Below are 15911 nucleotides of genomic sequence, written 5' to 3'. Positions count from 1 at the left end.
TGTAAAAATTAGCTTTCATACTCTAATTTTGTATTTATTTATGGTTTATTTAATGGTGCTGCCAGTACCTTTTCTATTATTAGCATTGAATTTTAGGGTGATAAGTGAATAATGAATCGGAGAGGATATGGATGAGAGTCATTTGGCCCTGGTCGGATGTGCTATCCCACCATTTGCACTGGAGTGTCCATGAAAAGCAACAAAAGAATCTCAGTCAGGATAGTTGTGTCCTGGACAAGATGTGAATTTATTATCTCCTAGATGTGTGACAGAAATAACATCTCTCATTTTGAGCTAGACCAGGACAATGAATGAGATTTCCAGACTGTAATTTATGACATCAAGCAGTCTAGCAGGTTTCTAAGGAACAAACTATCTCCATCTCCATCACCCTCTATCCTGAAGATGGAGGCAGTATCTTCTTTTGAAACACTGAACCCATCTACCCAGCTGCAGAGTATCATATCCTAGAAGACTATACTACGAAGTTTCAGTGTTGTGAAATCCTGAAGTCTCACAGAATGAAAGTGTTTGAGAGCAAAGTGGTGACGATTCTATTTGTATAAGACATGATGAGACAAAGGAAAAGAGTATGTATATAATAATGAGCTTAACAGTTCACACTAGTAATAAAGGCCTATTGAAAATTCTGTGGGACATCTCTTACATACTTCCTTTATCTGTTACCCTCCTTTCTCCCATATTCCATTTCCACACTTTTATTCATCCTGGATGTCAATGTATGTACATGTTTTTTTAATTGTAGAAAAATAATATTGTAAATACGAAAAAGACCGGCTGATGATTAACGCCATCTCTTATGGATTGTGGGTAACTACGTCCTGTGTGAGTACATAACATACACACACAGTCAAATCATAAACAGTACTGTATTACACAGGAGAAGCAATCAGGTAAGATACTACAACTGGGGTACAACTGATANGGAGGGTGGAGGGGGGTTCTCAGTCGCGCAACATGTTACAATACTAAAATATAGCCATCATAGTTTTGAATTAGAGTGAGTTCCTGCTGTTGTAATCTATGGCCCTGGGGTCCACTCAGCCTCTAACAGAAATGAGTACCAGGAATCTTCTTGGGGGGGGGAGGGGTAAATCATAGCCAGTGCATAAGGCTGACAACCTTACTGCCATCTGCGAATCAACTGGCTAGAGAGAATGTGGGAGCATTGACATGTTACAACCTTATGTGTCTTAACGGTCTGTTACAGGGATAGCTGTTACCTTATTTTTCTGTTGCAATTATTAGCTGCCAGGAGAATTGTAATAAAAAGAAATTAAAATTTTCCTATGTTTTAACAGAACCAAATTTGTGAATAACTGCAATGACAGTATCAACAGAGCTGAGGGGTGGATTCACCTTCTAAACTACCCTCTTGTGCAAGGTGTAAAACGTTTGTATGAAGGGCAAAGGTCCAGTCAACCATTTGTGAGTGGGGATACATCTCAGAGTGTGCTTTAATTATTTGTTAGGCAACCACATAAATCAACAAGGTACGCAACAAGTACATAAAATTTACCATTGTAAGCCATTTCAAAAACTCCAAGGAAATATCTCTAGATGAAATGTTACAGATTTAAATTAATGAAAGCTGTCCAGCCAAATTATAAGGTGAAAAATTACACATTCCACTTTCATATTTTTGACAAGATATCTGCTGAGAAGACTTATCTTGGTTAAGTTAGTGTTCAGTGATAAGGTCAACTTCTATTTGTCAAGGACAGTTAACAAGCACAGTGTCATAATTTTCAGAACAGAATACTCACATAAAACACACTGTAGCATGTCAGAGGTAGTGCAACAATAAATATATTTTATGCATGGCCAATAACAAAGGTCTATGGGTTTTTCTTTTTACTGTATGAACAGATAGTTTTGACACATAACATGATATAGAACTGGTTACTGCTACAACTTCAAGAAGGAATAGGCAAGGATTTGGTTTTCTAGCAAAATAGTGTGCATTTACATTTTAACAATGATGTAAGAGACTTACTGGAAAAGATTTTGCCTGAAAAGTGGATTGGATTTAGTGTGTCAGTGGAGCGGCCCCCATAATCACTAGACTAACACCTTCATATCTTTTCCCTATGATTGCTATGTCAAGAAACGAGTCGCTGTGCCATCAATGCATGCCTGAACTCAAAACAGAAATTAGATATGCAGTTGTGTTCCATCAGTATTGAAATGCTGTAAAATTTGCTGACAGAACTGGTATACAGATTTGATATATGTACTTACCAATGGTGTAGATATAAAACACATCTACACAGAAGAAACTTCGAGATTTTAAGTTTAATGCCTGAGTGTTTGCATGTTATATCATGCGTAAATGCCTCACAATAAAACTCCAGAATTGAAAATATAATTTGTCTGAGCACATGTGTGTGTGTACATTTTTGAGATAGCATGAAGAAGAAAGAAATTGTATACAGAATGTTTCTACAAAACCTCATGGGAAGAGAAAACTTAGGGGATAATATTAAAATGGATCATGGGGCAGAAGAACGAGAACAGGTAACCTGGATTGTGTTTGGTGAATGTAGAGTCAAATTAGGGGCATGTGTGAACATAATAACCCTTAAGTTCAATTATAGCAAGTATATTCACATGCTAAATAACCAACGCTGCTCAGGGAAGACTCCAAATCATGACGTTAGAAAACATTGAGTGATATCATGGGCACTGTCTTGCTTGAGGGTCTTGTGCTGTCATTATAGTGACGCTACTGCAGCCTCTCACCTGATCCTCGCTGTAGGGATACACTGTCACTGTAACCACTCGGTGTGAGCTGCGAGTAATAAATGAGTCCTCCAGGTCTGCTCCCATTTCTTGTTCCTAGAACATTTTTATACTGTGTGTATAATCAGGATCTTGTACAATCCACACCAAAAAGTAGGATCTAAGGAGCAGACTGCTTCTCTTAAATCTTGTAGTATCTTAATGGCAAGATCATCTGCATATCATGCTGTACATTATTCTAATAAGGATCTGGGGACTGTATCGTGTTTGTGATGTAATGTTAATGTCTAGCTCTGCAAGATTGATAAGTGTGGAGGTTCTGCCAACGCAACATAATGTACAATTAAGTAATTACATTTGTTTTGACATAACTGGCCATTGTCAGACCAGTTCTACATCCATTGTTTATTTGAATGTTGTTACTACATATTGGTCAGTGGTTAAATTGGGATCTAGTGTTAATAATTACGTGATTTCACAACAGAATTATATTATTTTGTGGCATTCATTGGTTAAAAATTGTGAGTTAAAATTGAAATGTATTTCTGCATTTAAAGTTTGGCTAATTAATGTATTATGCTGGGCAACAGAATGTTCATCAGTGCTTGCATTGTGAATTAATGTGCTCATGTATCATCACATATATTATAATATATGTGATGATACATATGATATATGTGATATATATGTGATGATAATTATTTTGTGGTGCATATTACTTCTGTGAGGATTGCTGGAGTTGCTGCTTCTGGGTGTCTAAAATCTTCTCAGAAATGACTGCTGAATATGGTATGCAAAGGCATAAAATTCTGGTAGGTATTAGCATTGTGACTTCTTGTGTTATATATCAATGTTTGTATCTCGCTTTGATATGTTGTTCCTTCACTGGGTATTGTCCGTGTGGATTTCTTAGTTGTGTAGATTTCATGATAGTTTTCTTTATGTGTGATCTATGCCAGAATACACAATTTCCAAGTATGTTCTCTGTACATCATGCACTAATGGTCATAAATATGCATATAAACTAAATACATGTCAACTGTTTAATATATGCTTCAAAGCCATATTGTAGTCAAGCATTAAAATAAGATAACAAAACAAATTTATTTTAATGCAATAAAAAGTTAATACAGATTGTTGTTTTGTTTTTTGTCTCAAAGGTGATTGTGTTCTGGAGGTATTGTCAATCGTTGCCCTGGAAAGTTAAAAAATGGACACAAAGTATCACCTTTGCTTAATTGTCTCAAATACTGCAAGACTTATGAATATTTAGCCAGATGTGTCCGAAAATGCATGCTGGCCTTCATGTCAAGTCATTGTTAAACAAGTGTGATTTAAATGGCTTCACATTCTTTCATACAATTCTCCAGCATAAGATGTCATGAAATTCTGTCAAACAGTTCTCAAGTCTCATATGCATTAATTTCATACAAATCGTATAAGAAATATTTAGAAATAACCCATATGATGAACAGGCCCTTCTGCTAGTCTTTCATAAAGTAACAGGGAAACTGACTGAATGAAAAAGGATCTTCCAGCATTTTCATACTACATTCACTCTCTCTTCAGCTTGATTTTGGCATACATGCACTTAATGCAGTACACTGCTTACTTCAGGGTCCCTTATGTGCTTCACCATCTCTTGTTTCTGTAACTTTTTCACTTCCTCCTCTCTACTGGATTGACTCTGTGGAGTATTCTCAGGGCTCTCAGAGCTGGAAACAGACTGAAATCAGAAGAAAATGTAGTGAATAGTCAATAATTAATAAACATAGCTATGTTTGCAACTAAGCAATCATGCCAGGATTATATAAATAACTACTACAACAATTGAAATAATGCAATATTGTATACAGGACGGGCGATTATGTTTTGCTTCTTTGTCCCATGCTGCACTTGGCGCTACACTTCATCATTAGTACCATGAGCATTTTGGAAGGCTATAAAATACAAAGGAAAAGAGAATACCGTTATAACTTTGTGAACAGACTGACCACAAATTGGAACACTGAGGTGCATGAGCAGGAAATTTCCTTCTTATAAAGGAACCAGTAGAGGGTCTCTGGGGCCTAAGCCTATCCAGTCAAAATCAGGGTGAAGCAACCAAAATGTGAAGCAATTTGATTCCTAATCTAATGCATTTGATGCTGCGCATCACCCACCACCAAGCCCTTCATGGTTCTTATACATACAACAGGTAGTGTTTGCCCTAACTGCATGTTATGCTGCATATGTGTCATTGTAGAAATTAATAATCCAGTTATTATGAATAATAAGTGAAAATATACAAAATCGTCAAGAAGAAATTATTGGTCATTATTTGTAACTTCAGTCAATCACATTTAAAATAACATGGAGGGATATTAGGCCAACATCCACTTAAGAATATTGTGTCATCTCGCAAAACAAACAAACCAAGTTCTACAACAGAGCCTGGACATAATCCTGAGCCAGTTTCATCCACCTCCCATCCTGACACTCTCTCTTCCTGAGATAGTCAGATATTAATAAAATTAATTGTCTAGTACAGACCCTGGAATTTAATATTACTAGAACCTGTCAGTTCCATCTACTTCCCTCACACTCTATCTTTCTAAAATTCGTCTTATTAATTAACTAACCCTCTGGTAAAAGAACCAATATTTTCAACACTGCTAATACCAAAACCATGACCCTGAACTTTTCACATCCATTTCTCATCTTTAAAGTCTATTCCATTAAAAGCCATTTTAACATAATCCATCCTTCTCCTTTATTGTATTCAAAGTGATCATTTTTATTGTGCTGGGCATGTAGGTCATAGGAGGGAAATATAGCTGTTTGGTTGTCTGAGGGAACTAGCTCAGGATCATGTGTATGGGATGGCTTTGATAATAGCAGTGATTTCAGGAGATAACATTAAGTGGATAGGCCGGTCACGGTAGCCGAGCGGTCTAAGGCATGCACTGTCTTTGCTCGCTCGGAAGCCGGGATCGTGGGTTCGAATCCCACTCAGGGCATGGATGTTTGTGTGCGTTTTTCTGTGTTTGTCTACAGGTAGAGGCCTTGCGACGAGCTGATCACTCCCCCAAGGAGTCCTACTGTATGTGTAAGATCTAGAAAAACAGAAGTGAACGGAGTTCATGGAAGTAGGTCTAGGCCCACTGGGGCTGTAGTGCCAAGGTAAAAAAAAAATATTAAGTGGATATTAAGGAAACTTGAGATATGAACAAGATTCAACTTGTTCTGTGTATTTCCAACCTCGCTACCAAATAATTTATTTCTGTCTTGAAGATTATGCACTTAAATAATACCATAACTAATGTGTTTGTTACCTTGTGGAGTTCAAACTGATCTCTTCTGAAGTGGCTCCTCCTGCTACCATCTCTACTATTCAGAGGAGTCTGGGTCACATCTCTGTTTCTAGATGAGGTCTGGCGACCTAAGTTCCCAGTTGTAATTGGTGGCTTGCTCCTTGGCACCGCATCATCTGATAAGCCAACTCTACTTATACCAGATGTGATGGAGTTCCTGTGATGTGTCCTCTGATGTCTAACCTCCACACTTCTTTCTGTCTCTGCTGATTCTCTGGCCCTGTTTCGGGGCTGTCCTCTGCTTCTTGGTCCATTCACTGGGACATCTACTTCAGCAACCACATTCTTGCGCCTTACAGATATTGATGTAGATTGCCTTTCCCATTCCTTAGGAGGAAAATCTGTTGTAGTTGTTCTTCTAGTGAATCCCCTCCTTGGAATCTCAGATGGGAGATCATGTGACGAAGTCAACGTACCCTTAGGTACGTTTGGAAGTACGTCAATATAACTTGAAGGTTGCCTATGGGGCTGTTGTGAACTTGTAGAACTTACAGAGTCCAGTATGACGTTATTACCTCTATTCCTCTTTCCACTAACGTTTGTTTGGGATGAATCAATTTTCCTGCCACTTCTGTCTGAAGCATCTTTCCTTCTGATTTCAAGCAGGTCCCCTGTCTTAATGCTTACTAATTCTGGAACATCGGCAACTGGAAGTTCTTCCTTTACTTCTAGCTGTGTCGTTACCCCTGTTGTGGTGTTAGATATCTCAAGAGGTATCTCTGTTTCATCTGGTATCTTGACAGTTGATGAACCCTCTGTTAATGGTGGTGGTGATGATGTTTCAGTTCTGACGGGTTGTACCGAGGTACTATGCTGAACAGTAGCTGGTGTAATGCCACTGGACAGAGAGTCCTGCTGTCTACGACGCCCAGTAGATGCACCACGTCTGCCAGACCTCTTAGGAGTCTCTGTAGAGGTTGTTGAGTGTCTCCTCCCATTTCGGGATCTCCTTGAAAACTCTGTTGAGGTGTCGTCTGACCTATGGGAATTGGTTTGTGTCCTGTTCCGATTTTGTCCAATGTTCTTGTCAGCAGGAGTGTGTCTGGAGTTTGGGGTAATACCAAGATGTCGTCTAGGGCTCTCTGACTGGGGAGTAACCTCTCCTGGAGCAGAGTGTTCTTCCTGGAAGCTTCTGCGTGAAGAAACAAGTTGTTGTGCGACTGAAGTTAACACTGAGGATGCAGTCTCTGGTTCAGGAATCTGTAGACAGTGGGCAGTCTCATGATGCACGTGAAGTAATGACATTAAATTTTGCATGGGAAGCAGAGGAATGGCCATTGTTAACATCTGTTACTAGGAAACGTCTAGTGAAAACACTTCAAAGGAACAGCCATTGTTGAGACCTGTTACGAAGCAATGACTAGTGAAAACACTGCAGGCTGGAGAAGTCTTAGAGTGTATTTGTTTGAAAATGTGGAAATCAGCATGAGTGTTACAGTTATTTGTTTTTACAACCTCTAAGGTGTCAATAAATCTAATTAGCTAAAACCCCATCTGTAGTCACAGATCTAAGTGACATTATTATTAATCTAAAATGTATGTAATACTGGTTTTTCACTTCTAGAAGAGTGTGACAAAAGAATAAGAAAAAATACATAGGAGATCGTTTTGGTGTGGTGTTTTTTAAATCAAAATACACGTATTATACAGATCTCACAGATTTTCATATAAATGTACCCTGTCTAGATATAGGCATACTGAATACTGAATTTTCGTCATGGAGTGAGGAGCAACTTTATGCTGTAATTTGGAGAGCTTCTATGTTTTTTGTAAGACTACTCTATGACGAAAGTGATCTTAAATGTAATTTAGAGATCTTTTGTTAAATGTGAAGTACATATTCCCAGTTTATTTAATCGTGATTGCCACAGTGACACTGCTAATGCTTTTATAGCTTTATCTCCAGGGTTAAGAGAACATCCTCAGTTACCATGACATTGCACAACTACAGGCTGCAGCTGGAGAAAAAGGCCTTCAGGTATGGAGGACTGCCGGAGATGTATTAAGTAAGTAGTAATGTACAGGTAACAGGGGGTAGCACTATAACTTTGGAGTTGAGAAGGAGGCTGACAACTCCTCACAGTAAACAGCTGATGTTATAAAAGAATCAAGAACTTGATACATTCTGGGAAACGAACTACGTAACAGATTTATATGTAAGAAGTAGACTGGATCAGAATACATTCCAGTGGTGAGCTCTTATGAACACTGTTGCATAAGGTATGGAACTTATTGACCAACTGAATGACTTTCAGCTTCTGAAGAATGGCTACCATGGTAACTGTACTGGAAACAAACCAAAGGATAAAAGTACAGACATAGCAGAACTGATAACTTTTTGACATTTTACTGTTTATGTGTGATTACACAGAAATCAAATACTAATATACTTGGGAAAAATGATGTTGAGCTGAAGAGTACGCTCTATGGCTGTCCAGACAGGTAATTAATGAATGGGAAAGGTTCAGAAGGAAGAGGTAAAGACCTAATTGTGGTACTGTTCTGGCATTTCCTGGAGGGACCGATAGTAACCAAGAGAAATACTAATATACTTGGGAAAAATGATGTTGAGCTGAAGAGTACGCTCTATGGCTGTCCAGACAGGTAATTAATGAATGGGAAAGGTTCAGAAGGAAGAGGTAAAGACCTAATTGTGGTACTGTTCTGGCATTTCCTGGAGGGCCTGATAGTAACTAAGAGAAACTGCAGTCAGGATAGCCAGTGTCACAACTCAGTCCACCTAGTGCTGAGGTTCAGAAGGCATGATGATGTACCTCCACTCTTTCTTACATCTTCATGGTTTGGTGCTCAATTAAGCACAGGGATAATTTCACCATTTCCACCTCTACCTAAGAGAGATGTTCTGAACGACGATCTTCATCACTTCTCCAACTTGCTGTGTGGTCTTGCGGTTTGGAATGTAGGACAGCGGACATGAGCAGAAGAACATCTACCTCAAGCGGTTAGTGAACTGTAGGATGATCTTGCACAAGTAGTTATGAGCAGTAAGATGCAGTAACTGTGGTCATTTCCATAGTTTTAATTTTGGAGCTATATGTAATTAATATTTCAACAATTTATAATATCTGAATTAAATTTTAAGAAGGTATGTTTCATAAAGATGAGTCTGACAGCTATGGTAAGAACCATGAAGAAGGAAGAAATGCGTACAAATTATATACTGGAGAATTCCAGATGAACAGAGTAACGAGGAAACACAGACGTAGAAGGAAGTATAATAGCAAACATGTTGCGCAACATGTTACAATATATTAAAGTTACTGTCTGCTGGGCTGCTACGCCGTGTAGTCTGGTACATCGTTACCGATTCTTCGGAGGTATCTTTCGTCTGCATGTTAAGGCAAGAGCCAGTAGATTGTACAACTGCACTTACATGTATGTGCGCTGTCCTGTTCCCAGTCCTTCTCCTGCTGCTCGCTGGGGATGGCGCTGCTTCAGAACTGGGGCCCTTGCTTGAAGCAGAGCTGCGGCCCCTCTGTTGGGACAGTGGTCTGCTGGGTTGGCGATGTTCCGTTCTCTCTGGACGCCAGGCACCTGGTTCTTCTTCCAGCAGCGGTCTGTCTCTTGGATTGTATTTGCGACTGCCTCGTGTTGTCACACTCGCCTGCACTACATCTGCGCGCTGCAACAATGAAATTGTGATGATATGAACAAGAATAAATTAGCACTCTGGCAGATTTTAAGGGTCAGATTTTTGGAGGCAGATGTAGAAACCTTAAAATTGGCCTATCAAATCTGAAAACCACTTATATTCCCAACTCCATAAAAAGATTTTTCCTATACAAAACCCTGCAGTTTTGCGTAGCTTTCCTCGGTCCTTCCGGATAAATGCTGAGAAAGTAGACCACTATCGTTTTCTGATCGGTACCAACTTGTCCACTGACTCCCCCTTCCACTGCACTGAAAAATTATTATCCTTTGTAGATAACAGTAGACATAACAGCCTAATCGAACATCTAATGTTAACATTGTTATAAATCCACAACTTACGAGACCTAATGTCCACGTACAACGTGTCAATTTGAAAGATGAAGTCGAGTGGTTATGTACTCTAAAACATATTACCACCATCTACCTCCATATACTTCTCAGTTCACAATAAGTTCACATTTGATGCCAATTACATGTTATGCAGTTCAGAAGACGCTGTTAAACTAAGAAACAACAAATCCATCTTTCAGATGACATCGGAGGATTGACTGCAAGCATAGACAAACAAGGCAAACGGACATACATTATGCACTAACAATTCTACATGTACAGACTTGTAGAAAATTAAGTCACCTATTTCTCTCTGTCTATGGCTCTGCAGTCCTTTTGTTGGACATTGGTCGCTGTTTCAGTTTCTTAATCCTATACACAGTCGGTAAGACCCCTTGGACGGGGGATCAGCCCATCTCAAGGCCGCTACCTACACGCAGAACAACGCAAATACAGAACAAACCCACAAACATCCATGCCTTGACTGAAATTCGAACCCAAGACACCAGCTTTCGAGCGAACAAAGAGAGTTCATGTCTTAGGCCGCGCGGCCCCTGTGATCGGTTGTCACCTCTGCTGGAGCTTCGTGACGTGCAGCAGACACCAGAACATTCAGTGTGCACACGTTACGGCAATTAATTCCCCTGTCACCTCTGTCCTCTCGCTGCATGTTATACGTCGTCAGTGGCGGCTTGTATGGGAATGGGAATCGAAGTATTCAATTTGAACAGAGTCTTTTAAAGTATCGTCCAGTCACCTCTCTTCACGGTAATCAGTAGCGGCTCGTCAGGGATTCCATTGTACTCGATAATTTATGACTGCAATTCCTAACGTCAGTGGCGGCTTGGTATGGGAATGGGAATTGAAGTATTCAATTCGAACAGATTCTTTTAAAGTATCGTCCAGTCACCTCTCTTCACTGTAATCAGTGGCGGCTCGTCAGGAATTCCCTTGTACTCGATAATTTATGACTGCAATTCCTAACGTCAGTGGCGGCTCGTCAGAAATTCTGTTATATTTAGTGTTTTATAACCACTGTTTCATGTGTTATTATTACATTTTTGGAACTTTGTCCATCGTCCAGCTCTATCGACCGGGCCAAATTGAGTAGGTTTTTACCTGAGAACAGAGACAAAGTCCAGTCTCCGAAACGTTGTTTTTAATTTGAAAAACAGTAAGACGGATGATGTCCAAAAAGTCAATAATTGTATTAATATATCATTGTCACAAATTTTTATACCTTATTTACTGTTTAATGTACACGTCAGTTGTATGCCAGCTGAATCCAGTGGATAGCTCCGTAGTTGGGTGAATGAACTATTGATTAGTTAGTTTCGTTTTCTGTAGTTGGTTAGGTTCACATCATTTGCTAATTAGATGGTTACTTCACCTGTTGGTTGGTGTCAGAAAGAGAGAGAGAGAGAGGCGCGTAGACGGCAGTTTTTACTAGCTCTCAAGAAATCAGTCTGGCTTTGTGTTGTGACGTCACCAGCAACTCCTTCGCTTCTGATCGCCACAAAAACCGGCGGTCAGTTACGCAATTCGCTGCCCGCGCTTTCTCTAGTTGTCTTGCAGATTAGGAGGGTGGGGAGAGATTTACCTTGACACTATCCCCATAGCAACGGCTGCAACCGTTATACACCGGAATGTTCTGTGGTTTGTGTTCTGAACCACGCCCATTCGTTGCTCGTCACTATGCAACTTCGTGGCTGCAAGGCTTCTTCTTAAGGTATGCCATGACCTTAAAATCAATGTCTGCATTCTAGCAAACATCATCATAAACTGTAACACTATAACACGCATATGGAGGAAGTTACAACGAATTTATTATAAAATTATCTGTCTCATAAATATTAATTTCCTCCTCGTTGGTGTCTCCACCTTATCGTGGTGAGGGGGTTTGAGTGTGCCAAGGACCCTGAGAGCTATACCAGCGGTAGCGTAGCTACTGGCAGGGCCTCCCTTGCTGGACAGGTCAAAGGGTAGGCATCAGACGAAGAGAGACACAAAAAACCAAAAACTAATGACGGAAGCAGCGTCATCAGCAGCGACTTGAAGCACAGAGCAAATGATACTCGAGATTGTTCAAGTTCGTATAGCAACAGGCGTGACCAGAGTGGTTTGAACGGCTGTTGTACTGCGATGTGGAAAGCAAATGGAAAAACTACCACATTATCACTTTTCCTGGATAGTCTCTTTCTAAAAACAGAGATACCATATATGCGAGATGTTTCCTTTGGAGACAAAACAAACCGGAGGGGCGGATAGAAGTGCCCAGAAGACGAGGAAGAAGACGTAAGAAGATGCTGGATGAGTTTGGGGACAGAAGAGGATATTTTAATCGAAGGAGAAAGCTTGAGATTGTATTAAAAGGAAGAACTGTTATGGAAGAGACTGTGGACCTGTCGTCTGACAGATTACTGATGAATAAATGAATGAAATATTAATTTATAAAAAAAAAAAAGCCCTAATAAGTTTTCCACAGCATAGTTGAAAATATTCTGTTATATGAAGCTGACAGGTGCCACTGACTGCAATAGGAAGGAGTAAAATAAGGGCTGTTGAAGTGAATTATTTAACACGTCTTCAGGTGAGGAGAGAAAGTAGAGTGAGAATGAAAGGGTACAGGAAGTAATGGATGTTACTTCAGCAATGAAAAAACCTGACAGAGAGACTGCTGAAATGGGATATGTTCATATTGAACGAATACAGGAAAGATTATTGAAAACTGTGTTGTGCTGATCACTATAAGAAGAATCAGAAGTTGAGGGAGACCTACATATAAGTGAAAAATGTATGAAGTTTATTGTGGAAGATGAAAATGGAATGTGAAGACTGAGAGATTAGGTTACTGGGGGTGCTGAAAACGACAAACCCCTGAAGACACAACACCAAGAAAAAAGTGAACACGTCATTACAAATAATACATGTCACGTTATACACATGATAACTCTCGAATCAAAACTTCTAATTGTTCATTAGAAGTTTAGGGGTTCTGTATAATTTGGTGCGAGCAACACGGTAATAGATATTACTGGAGATTTTTGGATTTTGACTATTCACAAAATTTGGCTTATTGGCTCTTTTCACACTGAAACTTAAGAAAAGTAAACAGAACTCATGACAAACGAGTTTGCCGTATCTAATGCAGCCTCATTCTTGAAGTATTAACACAAATTCGCTCTCCTGTAGGAAGAGGTGACTTAAATCAGTTAAGTGTATACATTATCATCTCAAAAGTTTACAAACTTTCGATATAATTGTTACCTTCAGTTCTAGTTCATTAATCTCTGAGGTGTATAACTGAATCCGTTACTGACCACATATCAGTATAACTTGTGGCTTTAAAAGTCTCACATCTCGAAGCCAGCAACACAATGTATGAACTTTAGCTGTCCTTCAACCACAGTATGATTCTTAATATACAGACCCGCATTCTGTTTTAACTATAAATTTAGTGATACTTTCAAAGCTAGATTCCTCACTCCGAGGAAAGAATATGGTTAAACAATTTTCCGTGCTTAACGTAGTATAATACAATGGCATTAAATGGCTCCTGCCTCGCTTATTGTGCTATAATGTAATTTATATAGCAACAGGAGAGAGTGGGAAAGTGCTGGACACAAATGAAAGAGGCGAGTCGAAACAATGAACCAACGAGAATCTTCGTAAAAGCCAAAGTCGTCCCTGTATCTAAACTTAACTCCTCCCGCAGCAGTATTTGAGGACTGGAGGTAAAGCTCCATGATTAATAACCTCGTCCGTAGAAGTAAATAAGTGGTCACCTTCACACTACGGTCGCACCATCTGTGGGAATCAAACCCCAGCCAATAAATCCGTATACCGAACGGGCTGGAGTGGCAGTAACTCTATAGGCTAGACCGCGCCATAGCTCAAGCGGTTAGTCTCTGGCTTCCAACCGCGGCGGCCCGGGCTCAAACCCGGCTCTGGTCAAGTGGGATTTGTGGTGGACAAAGTGGTGGTGAGACGGGTTTTCTCTGAGTACTTCGGTTCCCCTACCAATCTTCATTCCACCAAATTCTCCATCATCATAATCACCCGGGGCAGGTACAGTAGGCCAATCAGTGGCCGTCGTGCCCAGTGGACCCAACTGGACTACCCCCCCCCCTCTATGCGAATTAAAAAAAAATAATTTAACTCTATAGGCTTGCATTGGCAAAGGTACTCGGTTGGGGCACCGGTTATCCAAACTTGTTTTACGATATTTTCTTCAGTTCCTCCAAGCCGATGCCTGGATAGTACGTCGATTAGGTCACGGTAGCAACCTTCTAGAATCTTTCTCGTTTGTCGATCATCTATCGCCCTCCCAGTCGACTGTATGTGCTCTAGTTACTGACAGTGCCGCAAAATAACACTAAGTCACTAAAAGTGACTTGACCAATCAGCAAAGTCTGTTTGTTCACTAATGTTGTTAGAGCACATAAATGAAGACCAAAGCCAGCTCAATGTGTAGCACTGAGCAGAACACAAGAAATAAACGAACTAAAATATTTTGTAAAAAGATATTATCAGGAAAACTGAAATGCAGATGAGTGAATAATAACGAAATCAATTCCGATCGGGGGCAAGAGAAATATCACGTGCCAATGTATACTCTCCACTACGTTCAAACTGTCCCTTAGGTCCACTCAACCTGCCACCCAATGGGCACCGAAGTTTATTCCCGTGCCGGTAAAACTGCTGGGGCTTGATGCTGGCCACCCCATTTTGTAACGAGATTAAGAATTCGAGAAGTTGCATCTCTACAGTTCCTTACGTGATGCTTGATATGTATCCGGTTATGACTGTATGATGGATCCAAGTTATGGAGAACGTACACGTATAGAGACAGACAGCCAAGTCAATGAACGCTTTCCTTCCGTAATTTTACAAGACTCTAATGAGAGAGAAGCTGTACGGGATTAGGGTGCCGTGATGATCCAAGTGTGGAGAGAGTGATCTAGCAACAGGAAATTTGGTGAAACTGTTACAAAAACTCCGGTAGCAGGCGAGAGTGCCTCCCCCCNAGAACGGCCCAGCGCATGCCGGGCGCCCCCCCCCCCCCCCCCCCCACTCTCTGCCCTGCCGGAGGCTGCGGAGACCTGTTTCTGTCTCCAATTTCCTGGACTTGTTTATTAGCAAGAAACTGATGAAGTAGTCTAGTTGTTCTTGATTCAGTCACAACGATGTTAAGAGATGTGTACTAATTGCGACGCTCTTAGATATCTCCTTTGTAGGAACAAGAACATTATCTTCAGCATTTTGTTTCATATACTTACCACCAGTCAATGTTTCTCTGTTTTCTGTGTCCCAAACCCTTAAGAAGAAGAAACTTTATGATCCCGTAAATTATGCTTTGTAATCGGTCAATATTGTATTGTATTGTATTGTATTGTATTGTATTTGGAGAGGGTGGGTTTCCCCATTAACTTAGACCAACTGTTGGTCCATTGTGCGTCCCCCTATGATATTCTACCAGTCTCTATTCCCTACCGGTACTGGTGCGTGCCATCAGTCCCGTCTCAGCCAGCGAGTTCGGCCTCTACTGGCTCAGCGGTATCTCGATGCTTGCCTCATCTACCAGAGGCGTTAGAGACTACTGTTGGGCGGGAAATGTCCTGAATTTCGCTCAGAGGTCCCCTTGGGATATGTTCCCTGAATTTTTCCGCCCTTAAAAATTCCACGACCTCCGCTGGGTTTGAACCCGCGTACCTTGAGTCACGAGGTGGGAACGTTACCCCTAGACTACGGAGGCCACTTAATCGGTCAATATATCTCATAATCAAAATGTTA

The 15911-nt window shown here is 40.4% G+C and overlaps 1 protein-coding gene across 1 annotated transcript in view; it reads right to left on the bottom strand.

Moving 5' to 3' along the window:
* The window catches only part of LOC111872517 (uncharacterized threonine-rich GPI-anchored glycoprotein PJ4664.02), a 106078-nt gene that overhangs the window by 44024 nt on the left and 46143 nt on the right, over positions 1–15911 (bottom strand). The window contains exons 4-7 of the mRNA XM_033754736.1: positions 9511–9759; positions 6078–7316; positions 4376–4489; positions 2764–2859 (exon numbers count right to left, since the gene is read on the bottom strand). Coding sequence (XP_033610627.1) covers positions 2764–2859; positions 4376–4489; positions 6078–7316; positions 9511–9759 — 1698 coding nt within the window. The remainder of the gene's footprint in view (positions 1–2763; positions 2860–4375; positions 4490–6077; positions 7317–9510; positions 9760–15911) is intronic.

Source organism: Cryptotermes secundus, unplaced genomic scaffold, assembly GCF_002891405.2.
Source record: "Cryptotermes secundus unplaced genomic scaffold, Csec_1.0 scaffold537, whole genome shotgun sequence".
Lineage (NCBI taxonomy): Eukaryota > Metazoa > Arthropoda > Insecta > Blattodea > Kalotermitidae > Cryptotermes > Cryptotermes secundus.
This window is presented reverse-complemented; position numbering and strand designations above follow the sequence as displayed.